The sequence below is a fragment of the Microcaecilia unicolor genome, chromosome 11 (genome assembly GCF_901765095.1).
Source record: "Microcaecilia unicolor chromosome 11, aMicUni1.1, whole genome shotgun sequence".
Taxonomy (NCBI): domain Eukaryota; kingdom Metazoa; phylum Chordata; class Amphibia; order Gymnophiona; family Siphonopidae; genus Microcaecilia; species Microcaecilia unicolor.
Window position 1 is genome coordinate 38,617,089 of NC_044041.1, and position 17,691 is coordinate 38,634,779.

Genomic DNA, 17,691 nt, shown 5'->3' on the forward strand with positions numbered 1-17,691 from the left:
AAAACATTTAACTTGTAGAACATAATGCATTTGTATTTCTTATAGAGCATAATGTATCTCCTTTAACTGTCTAACTAGCAGAACAGCTCTGTAGACGACAGTTGCATCTCTGTACACAGTAAAATTGAGAACCATAGAACACGGGAGGGACCTGGGCCGGTCCGGAGGGACTAAAGGAAAGCAAATTAGCAGGTAAGGTCTAATTTCTCCTTCCTTAGCATCCCTCCGGACCGGCCCAGGATTGGACTGATGGGACGTAACAAAGCAGTAGTCCTAAGGGAGGGACCCCAGCAAACCCGCTGTGAGTACGCGAGATGCAAAGACGGTCTCCTGACGACACTGTACATCTAGCCTGTAATGCCTAGAGAAAGAATGAAGTGACGACCAAGTCGCTGCCTTACAGATCTCCGCTGGTGGCACCAAGGAACACTCCGCCCACGAGGCTGCCTGCCCCCGGGTAGAATGAGCTTTAAGCGCTGCCGGGACTGGTCTGTCTGCCAAAAGATAAGCAGACGCTATCATTTCTTTGATCCACCGAGACAAAGTAGGCTTAGAAGCTGCCAGGCCCTTGCGATGACCAGCCAACAGCAGAAAGAGGCGGTCTGATCGACGGAAGTCCTCCGTAACCGCAAGATACCGTTTAAGTACTCTCCTAACATCCAGAGTATACAACTTTCGCTGCTCCTGCGTTCCGGAGGAGGATCCCAGAATAGGAAGAAAAACCGACTGGGACATATGAAACCGAGATAGTACCTTGGGCAAAAAGGAAGGAACCGGCCGAAGGACCACTCGCTCTTTAGAAAATTCCAGAAATGGAGATCTACAGGAAAAAGCTTGCAACTCTGAGACTCTTCTGGCTGACACGATAGCCACCAAAAACACCGTCTTAAGCGTTAAATCCTTCAGAGAACATGTTTGTAAAGGCTCAAAAGGAGGCTTTGTCAGAGACGAAAGCACCAGATTAAGGTCCCAAGATGGAAAAACCGATCTGACCGGAGGACGAAGAAGGCTGACCCCCTTCAAAAAACGAGCCACCTCGGGAAGACTAGCCAAAGACTTACCCCTTATTCTACCTCTGAAACAGGACAAAGCTGCCGCCTGCACCTTCAGCGACGAAAGAGAGAGTCCCTTATCAAAACCTCGCTGTAAAAAATCTAACATCTGAGGTACTGACGCCCGAAAAGGAACAATGTCAGCTTCTGCACACCAATCCTCAAAAATTCTCCACGTGCGAATATAGTTTAAAGAGGTGGAACGGCGACGAGACTGCAGCATGGTAGAAATTACTGGCGTTGAAAATCCTCGCTTAGTTAAACGAGCTCGTTCAAGAGCCAAGCCGTAAGACAAAATCGAGCTGGATCTGGATGCGGAACTGGTCCTTGAACCAGCAAAGCCTTGTGTGCCGGAAGACGAAGAGGAGACGCCACGGACAGACGCTGGAGATCCGCGTACCAGGGACGCCGAGGCCAGTCCGGTGCCACCAAAATGATCGCCCCCCCCGTGGTCTTCGATCTTCTGAAGGAGACGACCTATTAGTGGCCATGGAGGAAACGCGTAAAGAAGGCCGGAGGGCCATTGCTGCAAGAGGGCGTCTACCCCTGCCGCCCTTACATCCTTTCGGCGACTGAAGAAGCGAGGAACTTTGGAGTTGAGCCTGGAGGCAAAGAGATCTAGTACTGGAAGACCCCAGCGCTGTACTATCAACTGGAACGCCCGATCGCTCAGAGCCCATTCCCCGGGATCTAGAGTGTGACGACTGAGGAAGTCTGCTTGGACGTTGTCCACTCCTGCCACATGCGAGGCTGAGATGGCCGTGAGGTGAATCTCCGCCCACGCCAGGAGACTCTCCGCTTCCCGACACAGGAGACGGCACCTCGTACCTCCCTGGCGGTTGATGTAGGCTACTGCCGAGGCGTTGTCCGAGAGAACTCGCACCGCTGTGCCCTCCAGAAGAGAACCGAAGTGCAGCAGAGCTAACCGAATCGCCCTGGTCTCCAGAAAGTTGATGGATTGAACTGCTTCCAGCGGCGACCAGAGGCCCTGGGCCCACTTGTCCAGGCAATGAGCCCCCCAGCCTCGGAGACTGGCATCTGTTGTTAGAGGAATCCACCGCGGAGTCTCCAATGGCATCCCCACAGTGAGATTCTGCATCCGTAGCCACCAAAACAGAGAGATTCGCTCCCGGAGCCGCAAAGGCAGTCTCAACAGAAGGGAATCTGTTTGAGCAGACCACCGGGTCAGAAGAGACCACTGAAGAGATCTCATGTGAGCCCTGGCCCAGGGAACTACTTCTATCGAGGCAGCCATGGAACCGAGAACCTGAAGATAGTCTCGAGCACACGGTACTTTCAGATGCATCAAATTCCGAACTTGAGACCGGAGCTTTAGGATTCTGCCCTGCGGAAGAAAAACTCGACCCCTCGCAGTATCGAAGGTGACCCCCAAATACTCTAGAGACTGAGAGGGAACCAAATGGCTCTTGGCTATGTTCACCACCCAACCTAGGGACTGCAGGAACAATACTACTCGCTCCGTGACCTGACAACTTTCTTGATAAGTCTTTGCCCTTATCAACCAGTCGTCCAGGTAGGGATGAACCAAAATCCCTTCCTTCCTGAGAGCCGCTGCCACCACGACCATCACTTTGGTAAATGTGCGCGGCGCCGTCGCCAGGCCGAAAGGCAGAGCGCGAAACTGATAATGTCGGCCTAGAATTGCAAAACGCAAAAACTTGTGGTGAGCAGGACGAATGGGAATATGCAAATAGGCCTCTGTCAGGTCCAAAGCTGTTAAATACTCTCCCTTGCGCACTGCTACTATGACTGACCGAAGGGTCTCCATCCGGAAACTGGTGACCTTGAGAGCGCGATTGACAGCTTTGAGGTCGAGAATAGGACGATGGGAGTCCTCCTTTTTGGGCACCACAAAGTAAATGGAATACCGACCTTGCTTGTACTCGGCAGGAGGAACTGGATAAATCGCCTGGAGATCTAAGAGCCTCTGGAGAGTCTCCCGAACCGCACGCGCTTTGAGGGGAGAACGACAGGGAGACTCCAGAAAGGCGTCTGAAATAGGCCTTGCAAATTCTAAGGCATATCCGTCTCGAACCACCTCCAAGACCCACTGATCTGATGTAATGTGGGCCCACCTCTGATAAAACTGAGAAAGCCGAGCTCCGACAGGTACCAGAGAAGGGGCCCTCGCACCTTCATTGGGAAGGACGCGCAGGGGAGCGAAAATTGCCGCTTGAGAATCTGCCTCCTCTGCGGTAACCTCAAAAGGACTGGTTCCTGGAAAAGAAACGCGACCTCTGAGGCTGTGAAGCTTTATCAGGCTGAAATCTACGGAAAGACCTTAGCCTACCACGTCCAAAGAAGGCCCCCCGACTGGATAGGCGAGGCCGATCTTCAGGGAGACGAGGCACCTTAGAGTCTCCTAGGGAGTGAACCAATTTGTCCAAATCGTCTCCAAACAAAAATGAACCCCTAAAGGGAAATTTACTCAACTTAGATTTGGAGGCTGCATCTGCCGACCAACCTTTCAACCAAAGAGAGCGGCGAGCTGCAACTCCCAGGGCCAAAGATTTAGAAGAAGCCCTCAACAGGTCATATAGTGCATCGGCTAAAAAAGCAGAGCCTGTTTCAATCTTTGCCACTTCGACATCTATAGCTGCAAGATCATCGGAAGATCTATCCAAGACTCTTTCGGCCCACCGAAAGCAGGCCCTGGCCACTAAAGATCCGCAAATGGCCGCCTGCACTGCCAGGGAGGAAACTTCAAAATTATGCTTCAAAAGAGAGTCCAAACGCCTGTCTGGAGTATCTTTAAGCGCCGTTCCTCCATCTACTGGGACTGTGTTGCGTTTAGTAACCGCAGAGACCACAGCATCAACCACTGGGAGCTTAAGAAGTGCTTTATCAGCTTCGGGCACTGGATATAAACGAGACATAGATCTAGTAGGCCGAAAAGCAGCATCCGGGACCTCCCACTGCGCTTTAATGACATCCCAAATGTCCTCATGCATAGGAAAGGTCTTGCTAGAAGCCCTAGAGCCCTTAACCAACAAATCAACTTTACGGACTTGTGAAGCTGGAGGCTGATCATCAAAATTTAAAGTAGTAGCCACCATAACAATAAGATCCTGTAAATCTTCCTTGTGAAACACTCTAGCCACCGAGGGATCTTCCCCCTGGCCCAAAGGAACAGGGTCAGGATCTAAAGAGGAAGGATCCTCCCAAGCCAGCTCATTAAGTGCCGGTCCTAAATCTTCCTCTTCCTCCAAAAAAGGCATGTCTGAACTATGCTCTGGTATCAGATCTGAAGGAAACTCACATGTCCTAGGCTTAGCTGCAGTAGGAACTGAACTGCCCATAGCCCCTGACAGCCCCGCTGTAGCCCCTGCCAGCCCCGCTGCTGGCACTTCTCGCTGCATCAGGAAGGCCTGGTACATCTGAACAACAAACTCAGGGGGAAAACCTCCTCCCTGAGTGGTTGTCGAGTGTGCCAGGACCTCCGTATTTAAATCTCCCAAAATCGCGGAGTTTAAAGGGCCAGACGCAGCACCCGACGTTGAAGGAGCAGGAGACAAAATGGCCGCCGTTCGCGCCACTTTCGCCGCGGGCGCTTCAAGAACTAAGCCAGAGGCCTCCGAACTAGGAGCGAGGGAGCGCGACGGCGAAATCGAAACCCCCGACGGAACCGAAGACAAAACCGGCGGAGGAAGAGGAACGGCGGGCATGTCAAGCGCCGTACAAAATTTACAGGCGCCGGCGGCATTAACTCCCCGACGCTGACACACTGCACATCTTTTCAACTTTTCCGCCATCGCGGCAACAAGCGAGCACTCGCGAGAAAGCGGCAACGCGGTTCGCGCCTTTTTTAACAGCCTAATTAGCAGCTAAAAACCCGAGGGCTGACAGGAGCAATAAAACACTAAAAAGGCACTGGCTTGCCTTAGTTCGCTTCCCCCTATCTCGTAGCTCTTTTTTTTTTTTTTTTTTTTTTTAAAACAGGTGCTGAAAACCCACAACAGAGCTGCCTGACAGAGCTGCCTGCTCGTTAAGTCAGCGGAGAACAGATAGCTTACTCAGCTGTTTCAGTTCTTTTTTTTTTTTTTTTTTTTTTTTTTTTTTTAATACTGGCTGCCTCTCCCAAAGGCAATACTCCTTTCAATGAAAGGGTAGCCCTTCCCTTAGTTATTAATAAAGCTGTGTGGGGATACACCAGAAGGGAGATGGGGAGGAAATAGGGGGGAGGGACTCGGGACACCCGAGTTTAACACCCCAGAGGCTGAACACTAAGGCACTTAGTATCAGGAATGACCTCAATAAAATTCCTGGGCACAGAAGAACCAATAAAGAAAATCTACCAATACCAAAAAGAGAGACTAATAGGCTCACGTCCTACCTGCTGGGAGACTGAGAAAATACTGGGACTAGGGTCACATGACCAGGGCTCTCATTGGCTCTCTAGAGTCAGAGTTTTTTTCTCAGTCTCCACCTGCTGGTAGGCGTGCACAACCCATCAGTCCAATCCTGGGCCGGTCCGGAGGGATGCTAAGGAATGAGGGATAAGCACTGCCTCATCTGCCCACTCCTGGAAGTCTAAATGAGGTATGTTAGGAGCAGGAGGGACAGCGGGGTGACAAACTGAAGCACCTTGCAGCAACTCTGTCCCGGCTTCAGTAAACAGGCCTGGTTTAAGAGCAATATAACCACCAAGAAAGGCACTGATGCAGCTTAATGCTGTCTGACCCGAGGCTCTGAAATGGCAGCTGTGCTCTGCATGTGATCAGGGAGGCTGCTCCTCACTGTCTGCCCTCACAAATGGCACCCGTTCCTGCGCTCTCCTGCATCAAACTGCGCACCAGCCCTGCTAGAGCGCCCGAAGACTCTGGGATGTTTGGATGCTGAACCAAATCCCAAGTTGTGCTGCCGCTGACCGTTTCCCTCCATATCCCACGGGATTCCGAAACTGCACACAATGAAATGTCCCAATGCAAGCTGGTGGGTCCCACAGCAGGAACACCACGTAACTGCCCCCACAGTAGTCACCATTCACCCCATCTGTCACAAGAACAGCAAAGTGTGTATCAAGCGTTGAGTTCAAATCCTTCCCCTGCACTAAGGTGAAATTAGGCCTTACCTGCTAATTTTCTTTCCTCGAGACCCTCCAGACCGGTCAAGACGCGTGGGTTATGCTCGCCTACCAGCAGAGGGAGACTGAGAACACTAACTTCAACTATGTACATATAACCTGTGCCCATCCCACAAAAGCCAGTATACACTTAGCAAAGCAGAGAAAACCCCCTGCAACCTGAACTCTTGAATGTAGAAAAACCCCTGTACCTGGAAAACCAATAGACAACACCAACAGTGTGCTCAGACAGACGGAACGTCAAGCGCCCCGCTCTGTCAAGTATTATGGACGAAGAAAAACTCTCCGACCCAATGAAAGATAAAAGGAATAGTCATAGCAGAACACGGCTCAAATACTTCTGATACGAACAATATCTCTGAAATCCATGGGGCGGGCTCTTGACCGGTCTGGAGGGTCTCGAGGAAAGAAAATTAGCAGGTAAGGCCTAATTTCACCTTCCTCATCGACCCTCCAGACCGGTCAAGACGCGTGGGAAGTACCAAAGCAGTAGAAACTTAAGGGTGGGACCCTCGAAACGCAGAAGACAGCACAGCCGCTCCAAAACCTGCATCCTCTTTTGCCTGAACATCAATCCTATAATGCTTAACAAAGGAATGAATGGACGACCATGCCGCTGCTTTACAAATATCCTGCGGAGGAACAAAACTACTCTCCGCCCAGGAAGCGGCAACCCCCCGAGTTGAATGCGCCTTAAGCAACGGGGGCACCGAACGCCGCCTCAACAAATACGCTGAGGCAATAGCCTCCTTCAACCACCTAGCCAGAGTCCCCTTGGAGGCCGCAGCTCCTCTCTTAGGACCTCCAAACAAAACGAACAACCTATCCGAATCCCGGAAATCTCGCGTTCTGCTCAAATAGGACCGCAAGGCGCGCCGAACATCCAACTTAGCCAACCGACGCTGAGAGGCATCCCCCGAACGATCCCCCAACACCGGTAACGAAATCACTTGATTCACATGGAACGCTGAAACCACCTTAGGAACAAAGGAAGGAACCGTCCTCAAAGTCACTTTCTCTTTCGCAAAGGACAGAAAAGGCTCCCTACAAGACAAGGCTTGCAACTCTGATACTCTCCGAGCGGAAGCAATGGCCACCAGAAAAACTGTTTTCAAGGTAAGATCCTTACATGTGATGGACGCCAATGGTTCAAACGGAGGACCCACCAGAGTCTCCAAGACCAAATTCAAATCCCAAGGCGGAACCATTGGACGACGGGGCGGCCGAATCAACTTCACTGCCCTCAGGAACCGCCCTACATCCGGAGAAGCTGCTAAGGAGACTCCTCCAACCTTACCTCTGAAACAAGACAAAGCCGCAACCTGCACCTTCAGGGAAGAAAGGGAGAGCCCCCTGTCCAAACCATCCTGCAAAAACTCCAAAATCTCCATCACCGAAGCCCGCAAAGGGACAACATTCCGTTCAAGACACCAACTCTCAAAGATGCGCCACACCCGCACATAAGCCAACGACGTGGACTTCTTACGCGATCGCAACATTGTATCAATGACTCTGGCCGAGAAACCCTTCTTTCTCAATCTGTGCCTTTCAAGAGCCAAGCCGTAAGCAAGAATGGAGAGGGGTCGGCCATCTCGATCGGTCCCTGCACCAGTCTCACCTGAGACCCCAGGGGAAAAGGACCCTGCACTAACAACCGCATCAGATCTCCGTACCATGGCCGACGAGGCCAATTGGGCGCTATCAGAATCACTAAGCCGGGATGACGACCGATCCGCTGTACCACGCGGCCCACCAGCGGCCACGGCGGAAACACATAGAGCAACTGCTGAGTCGGCCACGGCAGAACCAACGCGTCGAGACCCTCGGCTCGAGCATCTCTTCGACGACTGAAGTACCGCGGGACCTGCGCATTGTCGGCCGATGCCATGAGATCCAACACCGGCCGACCCCACTGCAACACTATCCGTTCGAACACTGAGGGATGGAGGGCCCACTCTCCGGGATCCAACATGTGCCTGCTCAGATAATCCGCGTCCACATTGTCCACTCCTGCTACGTGGCCTGCCGAAAGAGCCTGAAGATGGGCCTCTGCCCACCCCAACAACTCCGCCGCCTCTACAGCTAATCCCGGGCTCTTCGTCCCCCCCTGCCGATTCACATAAGCGACGGCCGTGGCATTGTCGGAAAGAACTCTGACCGCCTTGCCCTCTAGCAGACTCTGGAAAGACCGAAGAGCCAACCGAATTGCTCGAGTCTCCAGGCGGTTGATGGACCACGCCACCTCTACCGACGTCCATCGCCCTTGGGCCACCTGCCCTAGACAATGCGCCCCCCAGCCTAACAGACTCGCATCCGTGGTCAGTACCACCCAATTCGGCACCTCTAGCGGCATACCCTTCGCTAGATTCGGAGTGTGAAGCCACCAGCGGAGGCTGCGTCGAACCCTCTCCGGCAGCGCTAACCGCTCCTCCAACTCCTGGGATTGAGGGGACCAACGAGTCAACAACGAACTCTGCAACTGTCTCATGTGGGCCCTGGCCCAAGGGACTACCTCTATAGACGCAGCCATCAGACCTAACACCTGAAGATATTCCCGCGCCGCAGGCGCCCTCTGAGCTCGGAGCTGATGTATCTGAATCTGCAGTTTGGAAATGCGAGGAGCCGTCAAAAACACCCGGCCTCGCTCCGTGTCGAACCGAACTCCCAGATATTCCAGCGACTGTGACGGAACTAGGTGACTCTTGGCCAGATTGACAACCCAACCCAGCGACTGCAAAAAGGTCACCACCCGGGCGGTAGCCTCCTCGCTCTCCGCCTGCGTTTTGGCTCGAATTAACCAGTCGTCGAGATACGGATGCACCAAAATGCCCTGCAACCGTAAAGCCGCTGCCACGACCACCATCACCTTGGAGAAAGTGCGAGGAGCTGTAGCCAGGCCGAACGGGAGCGCACAAAACTGAAAGTGACTCCCTAACACCACAAAACGAAGAAAGCGCTGGTGCGCCTCTAGAATGGGGATGTGTAAATAAGCTTCTGTCAAATCCAATGAAGTCAGAAATTCCCCTTCCTGAACCGCTACAATGACCGAGCGCAACGTTTCCATCCGAAAGGAAGGAATCTTTAGAGCCGCATTGACCCTCTTGAGGTCTAAAATGGGCCGAAAAGGATCCTCTTTCTTTGGCACCACGAAGTAAATGGAGTAACAACCGGTACCTCGTTCTTCTGGCGGAACCGGCACCACAGCACCTAAATCTACCAGACGTGACAGAGTGTCTCGCACTGCCCTTGCCTTGCGCCTTGAATGACAGGGAGAGACGAGAAAGAAATCGGACAGAGGACCGTCGAACTCCAGCGCGTACCCGTCTCGCACTATCTGCAGCACCCACTGGTCCGACGTGATTTGGGCCCACCTCTGGTAAAACAAGCGTAAGCGAGCCCCTACACGAACCAGAGGCTGGACCCCCAAACCATCATTGCGACCCACGGGACGTACTGGCCGCTCCCGAAAAGGCAGCTCGCCCCCCCCGGCGGCCCCCACGAAAGGGCTGGGTTCTCTGAAAATAACGACCCCGGAACCCCCCCGAGGGCCTACCCGGCCGATACCGTCTAGCTTCCTGAAAACGGCCTCGCACCGCCGCGCCCCTAGACGCCTTAGGCCGAAGCTCTGGAAGCCGCGGGATCTTAGTGTCACCAAGACCCCTAACCAACTTATCCAATTCGTCTCCAAAAAGCAAAGCGCCCTTAAAGGGAAGCGAACACAACTTTGCCTTGGACGCGGCATCTGCCAGCCAGCCCCGCAACCACAGGGCCCTTCGAGCCGCCACTGCAAGGGTCATGTTCTTCGCCGATGCACGCAACAAATCATATAGCGCATCTGCCAAGAATGACGAGCCCATCTCCAACTTTGCCAAATCCTGCACTAAGGCAGCTCTATCAACCTGCGGAGCATCTAGCAGCCGCTCAGCCCAGCGGAAACATGCTCGAGCCACCAGACCTCCACAAACTGAAGCCTGCAAAGCCAGCGCCGATAAATCAAAACTGCGCTTCAGAAATGTCTCCAATTTCCTGTCCTGAGGGTCCCGCAAGGCAGCCCCTCCATCTACAGGAATTGCAGTAGCCTTGGTCACCGCCGTCACTACGGCATCCACAGTTGGAGGCTTTAAAGAGTCTCTATCTTCCTGCGGAAGGGGATAGAGCTTAGCCATGGCCCGTGCCACCTTACAAGGTGCCTCCGGCGAGAGCCATTCCTGCGTTACCATCTCTCTAAGATCCGCATTCATAGGAAAGGTCCGAGATACCCTGCGGATCCCCTTAACCAACGGGTCCTGCTTTTCAGAGGGAGCCGGATCTACTGCCGGGTCAAACTTGAGCATAGTAGACACCTGCTCAATAAGATCCGCCAATTCCTCCCTGTGAAAAATGCGGACCACCGACGGATCCTCCCCGGGCACTGTCTCTCTATCTGGTCCGGACAAGGACCCCTCCTCCTCCTCCAGGGGACTAAAGTCGCCCTCTGACTCTGGAGGAGAAAAACAGTCCAGGTCTTCAGCCCACTCAACACGTGGCCTCTTAGCGCTCAAGCCCGCCCCCGGACTAAGGGGCTCCGTGCGCGATGGTCCCGCCTGCCAGGCTTGAAATAAGGACCAAACAAATTCAGGAGGGAAACCCATCCTTCCCGAAACGTCCCCTCCCGAAGCACCCGCCACCGGGCTGCCCTGAGGGCCGCTGACTAAATCCGGGATTCTCGGGCCCGAATCCAAAATGGCGGCGGTTCCCGCCAAAACCGGGACCGCCGCTGAACCGCTAGCCGAAGCCCCTGCAACCTCCTGCAAGGCTGGCGCGGGAAGTTCCGCCGCTAACACCGGCGGAGCGGAGGCCTGAGTCTTCGGTTCCCCGCAAAAGCGGCAGGAACCGCCAATCGCGTCGACCCCCCGACGAGCGCAAGAACGACAGCGAAGCGGCTTCGAGGACATCTTCGCGCCAAAAACCTCCCAAAGGTAAAGGAACTGGGAACTCACCCAAAGAAGCCACTCACAGCTCAACTTGCACGGCTGCCCAGCTCCGGCACTCCGGAGTGCAGCTGCACAGCTCTCCACAGCGTCTGGGTTTTTTTTTTTTTTTTTTTTTTAAACTTTATTGCAGCACCATTTGAGCCCTGCTGCTATTAAATCCCTGGCACTCAAGGCTGCAATATAAAACTGCAGCCGAGGCACAAAGCTGCCCAAACTGGAGAGCTAGCTCGGGGGAGGGACCCGGCCACCCGGGTGTGACACCCCAGGGGGGACAATGGCAGGCCCCAGCGGCACCGCCAATCCCCAGCACACAGAGTAGTCCAGGCACAGGGAAGTTCCTCAGGAATGATCAATAGACCAGGCTAAAACTCTCAACTGATCCCTGACTCCTACCAGACCGGACAAGCTGCACAGGCTGCCTGTCTACCCTCTGCTGAGACTGAGAAAATACTGGCTTTTGTGGGATGGGCACAGGTTATATGTACATAGTTGAAGTTAGTGTTCTCAGTCTCCCTCTGCTGGTAGGCGAGCATAACCCACGCGTCTTGACCGGTCTGGAGGGTCGATGAGGAAATAGAACTTGCAGCCCTCTAGGCAGTTCTGAGTCAAACTTTAGTTGGATGTACCCTCCGGTTGCTCCTTCCAAGGTCACGGTCTCCACAAGTCTTACCCAGATGAGGAAGTATCAGGACTGATACTCAGTCCCACTCTCTCCAGCAAACCTCTTTCCTTCTCCTTTCTGTTTTTTTTTTTTTTTTTTTTAAAGATTGTTGTACCTCAAAGGGAAAGCTCTACAGGAAACAGGGGAGTGCTGAAGGGAGAAAAGTAAATTTGCTAAACACCACAGACAGGGGATCTGAAGATATGACCTGCAGACTCAAGCCACCCACAAAGCTCAACTGGCATCCAGCTGATCAACTGGATCAGGAGCAAAGCACTCAAAACTAGAGCCTGAAAAGTGTGTGCTGGAGACAAAAGAACTGAGCTGAGACATACCTCTCTCGGCATCCAGTCCAGCTCCTCAGTATTGTTGGTTGATGGACAACTATCCCACAGATTTTGGAACAGTGTGAAGCTACATAATAGAAAACACCTTAGTACAAGCCTCAACAAATTTTCGTTAAATATAGGAGCCAGCCCAAAACGTTTAAGATATCTCTCCCCCCTCCCCAACATTGTCTCCAGTGAAGTTTTTTTTGTGTGTGTGCGGGGGGGTGGGGGGAGAGGTTGGCATCCGCTTCCAGGTTAGCAGTAGCTCTTTTAGAAAATGACTAAGCCCCCCCCCCCCCCCCATTTTGTGTATAGGAAAAAAACTTTAGTAAATCAGTTCCTTAATGTGCCTCTGCTAATCATTAGTCAATAGTTGCTTCACTCATCATCATAGGCTGGGTACCCCTTCATCTTCTCTCTTGTGCCACTCCCACAGCCTTCACCCAGTGTCTCTCCTGCACCTCCCCCCCCCCCCCGCCCCAAGTTACCTGTTTCTCTCTGGTTCTGTTTTATAGCAGCCACCAGCCCATGCCTCAAAAATTGCTCCTTTCTTCTCTGCACAGCGAATGGTCTCTTAAGTACGGGAAGTCTTGAGACTTGAAACTGTGAGACATGGCTCAAGTATATTAAGATCCCAATAGTTGTACAGAGCAGAGAGAAGCAGTTTGAAATAGCTGTGTCAAAGGAGAGAAAAAACAGAGACCTGGCGCTTGGGATTTGTCGAACTCCAATTTACTTTTTAAATAAAGATTCATTTTTTGCATATAAAAAATGTCTTTTTGCCCGAGGGAAAAATCTTTTTACATGTTTTTTTTTTAATCCTACCAAACCAATCCAGACCATTGGGAATAGTTGTATCAACTGGTGAAATGCAGATTGAGAAAGAAATATAGCTCACTGTAATTCACCCCTCAAGGCATGCCTGTAGAGACTGTGATTGCAGTAGTCCTGACAGCTCTTCGAGCATAACCCGGATTTTCTTATGCAGGGTAGGCGTCTGTATTGGCTGAGAAGCTGGTGTGGGTGCAGGCCGAGATATAGCCTGTGCAGGCATTGAAATGAGCTGTAGAGATGGACATCACTGACTGTGGCATAGGCATTTCCCATACAGTACACTTTGGAAGCGTTTGCAGCAGGCTCCATTGGATGACGGCACACATTTGTAAGAATATCATGCCTGCATGTCTTCAGAGAACCAACAGAACACTGAACAGCATCAGCTAAGCAGAAACCAAAGATCCAACAGGTTCAGGCAATACCTCACGAACCTGACCAAAGGTGCTAAACAAGCATGCTACAGAGTGGGACAAAGGAGCAAAGCTCACAGATGGCTAGAATGAATGAATGGAGTAACTAGCCAGGACAGCCAAACCCAACACAGCAGTCGCCTTGTAAATATCTGGCGACCCACAGAAGAGTCTACCACTGGAAAGGGCAGCTGAACCCTAATCAGCAGATTAGCACAGCACTTCCCATAGTTGAGAAGGGCAGGTGAACTAAACCATTTGGTGTTGGAGGAGCAGCCAACAAGCCTGCAGCATAACCAATCTATTCAGTCGCTTCTAATCTCTAAGCCTCGTGGCTTATTGCCAAAAACACAGCAAACTGGTAGCCACCACTCTTCAAGATGCCACTGGAGAAGCACAGCTAGCAAATGCTGAACTGGAGTCACACAGCCAGAAGCTGATGCAGCTATGACCAAGAGGAGTAGCTACCGAAGTGCAATTTCAGCAGAGGACCAGAGACACCAGCCCATTCAACTGTTGGTGTCGCAACTGAAATCTAGAGCTGGAAAACTGCCATATATAGAGCCCTAGAATGGCCCAGCACCGAGAGTACTCCATAAGCTGAACCTTGCTGTAGAAGAGTCCAACTGGCTGCTGCTATAGGTATGCTACTGAGAAAGGTGCGACATCAAACTGGCTGGTGCCCCAGCTGATGCACACAGAGTTGGATGCAGATTCTGGCATGTCAGTAGAGAAGGCACCCTGTAGCTAAAGACTGGCTACTTGCATGCAAACAGAGCTGCTGACCAAAACTGCTGAACAAATAGCCGACCAGGACTGCAAACCCATCAGCCTCTGGATGCTGCTGAAGTCAAGACTAAGCTCTGGGTGCCACTGGAGATGCAGTACACAGTCTGGTAGCAAAGAAGCAGCGACAGTTAAGTGGATGTGATTGATGTCTGCATGCTATGCATGTAGCTGCTCACGAAACCTTACCAGGAAGATGACAGGCACTAGTAATGCCATGCTCCTGAATGCAGCAAAGCACCTAAAAGGGTCTTGTATCCTACAGAAGGTTGGTGATACTAAGACTGTGCCCTGCAGGTGACTGCCACTGCTGTAGCCATGGCCTGCCTCAGACCTCTGCTGTGTATACTATGCCATGCCATCCACAAATGCTGCTGAAATTGTGCCACTCAATGGCTGCCGTAGCCTCCGGGACTGTGCCATGCAACAGACTTACACTGAAGCTGTGCCCTTGCCCACTTGTGTGGAGCATGCAGTATCCATACAATCGTGACAAAGTTGGCTGCTTTATCCAAATACTTTATGCAGTTAGGTGGTGGCACTAGAGGCATTCTACACAATAGTAGGTTGCTGTTGGTCTGGCATCCAGGACGCTGCTAAAACCATGCTAATTCATTGGCATAGCTGTACTATGCCATGCAGAATGATGCTGCTGAATCCATGCACTGCAGGTGTCATTGCGAAGTCAAACTTCACAAGGAGAGCTGTGGCTAGCCAATACCCTGCAGCAACCTCAGCTAGCTGTTAGGAAAGCAATGCTACAGAGAAAGTTGTGAAAGCTGTGCCATGCATATGACCTCTGGTTGCACCAAAATCGTTCTGTACAGCTGGATGCCTGGAAGTTAAGGGTACAGGCGAGTGCCTATAATGTAGCACTACCCAGCTTAGATAGGGTAGCTGAGGCACCCTGTAACACTGCAGGCTTGCCCTATAAGAGAATCCTGCCTCAAGAATATGCCCCAATTAGCCGGATGTAATAGACAAACTATAGTCCAGCCTGCAGACATTCAGCTAAAGTAGTGTGCAAAGTAGCAAGAACAGAGAGTACCATATAAATGTATGTTATGGCCATACAATAAACAAAAGGAAGATGAGATGAGTTGCACTCCCAGCCTCAGAACAAATCTGACTTCTGAAGTACATGAGGAATGCACAGAGTTGCACTGCACTATAAGGTACTCCAGCTTAGGAAAAGCTGAGAAGTAAACAGTGCAGCATGCCTCAGAGTAGGCCTGACATATGAATCTCCCTGAACCTCTCATAACAGACAATAAGTGTGTCTATGCCCGTAGCATAGGCAAACAAGAGGGACTGCAAAATGTACAGGATTGGTACAGCAGCCGCCAACGTCCAATGTGCTGAAAACAGCCCAGAGGGGGGGAAAAAAAAAAGCACGTCATAAGGGGTACCGAAGAGAGAAAGCAGACTAGCAGTTATGCTGCCCGTTTAATAAAAATAAAACCCCCCCAAACCCCACAGACTACATGGACTAGACCCGGAAGAAAGCTCCACAAGGTGACTTGCCAACTGATTCCTGTCACACTCGGTAGCTAGCATAAGAAGCAGCCTTGTCAATAAGCTACCCTGTGCAATCCAAAGATGGCTCACTAGAGCTAACTGTGCACTAAAGAAGTAAAAAGGCTGCAAGATGCGAGTCTGCTAGTAGCTCACTGCCTTCCTAAGGCAGTGTAAAGCTTTTAGAATCCCTCTGGGAATATTTCTGACACACAAAAAGGAATGGGGTAGAATAGCAGCTGCAGGTGGCAAAGAAAGCACTGAAAGTAAAAGCCCACCAACTTAATGCCCATCGAATAACAAAACTACTGGCATACACATCAACGGCCAGGAAGCGAGAAGAAAGTGTTCACAGAACTGCGTGGCTTGAGAAGTGCTGAGTAAACAAGCTAGGCAGAAGAACTCCCATCGTTTGCTCCACCATGAGCGAGTAAAGCGCTAGAAGTCTGACCCCAAAGCACATAACTACTTACCCAACTGTGGAGTACACCTGTAATAATGGAAGGAATAAATCTTTCCAAAAAGATAACTGTCTCACCGAAAAGGCACTTCAGTCACCTTGAAAATCTGGGGGGGGGGGGGGGGGAAACGAGTGTAGCTCGCCTCACTGAGTTTCCCCAAGTTCCAGCTATGCCACCAGGCCAAATAAAAGGGAGCTAAACTTCTCCAGAAGTAAACCCCCTGCTCAACAAAACCCAATAAACAACTGAGTTAGGAGCCATAAGACAGCACCAAAGAAGAACTGCATGGTCCAACCACCATCCACTTGGAGAGAGAGAAAATACCAAACATTCCAAGGCTCCATGATACCCTTGAGGGGCGAATTACAAAGAACTACTTTCTATCTCTATCTGCTGGTTGACAGACAACTATTCCCAATGGTCTGGATTGAACAAAAAACAGTGCAATGGTGACAAACTCAATCAATCCAACACAAACTGAAATATTCTTGCTTTCTTCATACCAGATTTCCGTTTTCTTTCCTTAGATCGGGACCGGGTCCGAGATCGGGATCGAGATCTTGAATAATGATGTTTGGAGGGTCTAGGAGATCTGGGAGGATCAGACGATTCCTTTCTTTTTGTGTCTGGGGACACCTTTTCTGACATGACGCCATCTTGTTCTGTATCACTGCCCTATTGAAGAAACAGCAACCTGTGTTACAGTAGTTTAAAATTTAAGAAAAGATAATCTTGAACTAAAAGAACTGCTTAAAACACCAATTCTCAACACTGACTTAAAACTCCCCGGTGTCTTAAATCCAGGGTAAGTAGAAAAGTAAAAAAAAAAAAATTTACAAAATATGATTGAAGTAGATTTTTACCAAATTACTATTTACTGTCTTTAAAAATTTTAATCATAACTTCCAGTTGTTTTACTAACATGCTTGTTAACTACAGTATATGGAGGTGAAAGGTAAATAAGACTGGCTCAACCCTTGGGGGGTGGTCTAGTTGCACACACAAAGTCAAGCTCATACCTTCTACTTCTAAAAAAAGTAAAGGAGAAATTAGGTCCTACCTGTTAATTTGATTTCCTTTAGTCCCTACCGGACCAGCCCAGCTTAACTGATGGGTTGTGTATGCCTTACAGCAGGTGGAGACTGAGAACAATGTTTGAGAGCCAATAAGAGCCCAGCTCAGCCCCCTCAAGTCTCAGTATATCAGTGAGAACTCAGTAAACCGGCGCCTTTATTTTTTTTAAGTGAGAAAGGAGAAGGTGGTAAGGAGAGTGAGTGGTGGTGGGTGGGGGAAGGACCTGAGGTGACCAGGTGTACCCCCTCCCAAAGGAAGCGCCGCTTAGCCACACACCCCACAAGCTACACTGAAGCTCAAGGCCAGGAGCTCTAGGAAGATCCGTCTAACCGCCTGCTAGAGATAGAGAATACTGACTGGCCAGGAGCTATCAGTCACATGAGGCACTTCAGTTGTGTTCTCTATCTCTACCTGCTCGTAGATGGTCACAACCCAATAGTCTCTGCATTCATCTGCTGCTGGCACTAAGGAAATACTGGATCTTTTCAA

At 51.0% G+C, this 17,691-nt stretch overlaps 1 protein-coding gene across 1 annotated transcript in view; it reads right to left on the reverse strand.

Moving 5' to 3' along the window:
• RSRC2 (arginine and serine rich coiled-coil 2) overlaps positions 1 to 17,691 on the reverse strand; it is a 187,385-nt gene that overhangs the window by 166,195 nt on the left and 3,499 nt on the right. Inside the window, 1 exon segment of the mRNA XM_030219254.1 lies at positions 16,632 to 16,803. Coding sequence (XP_030075114.1) covers positions 16,632 to 16,803 — 172 coding nt within the window.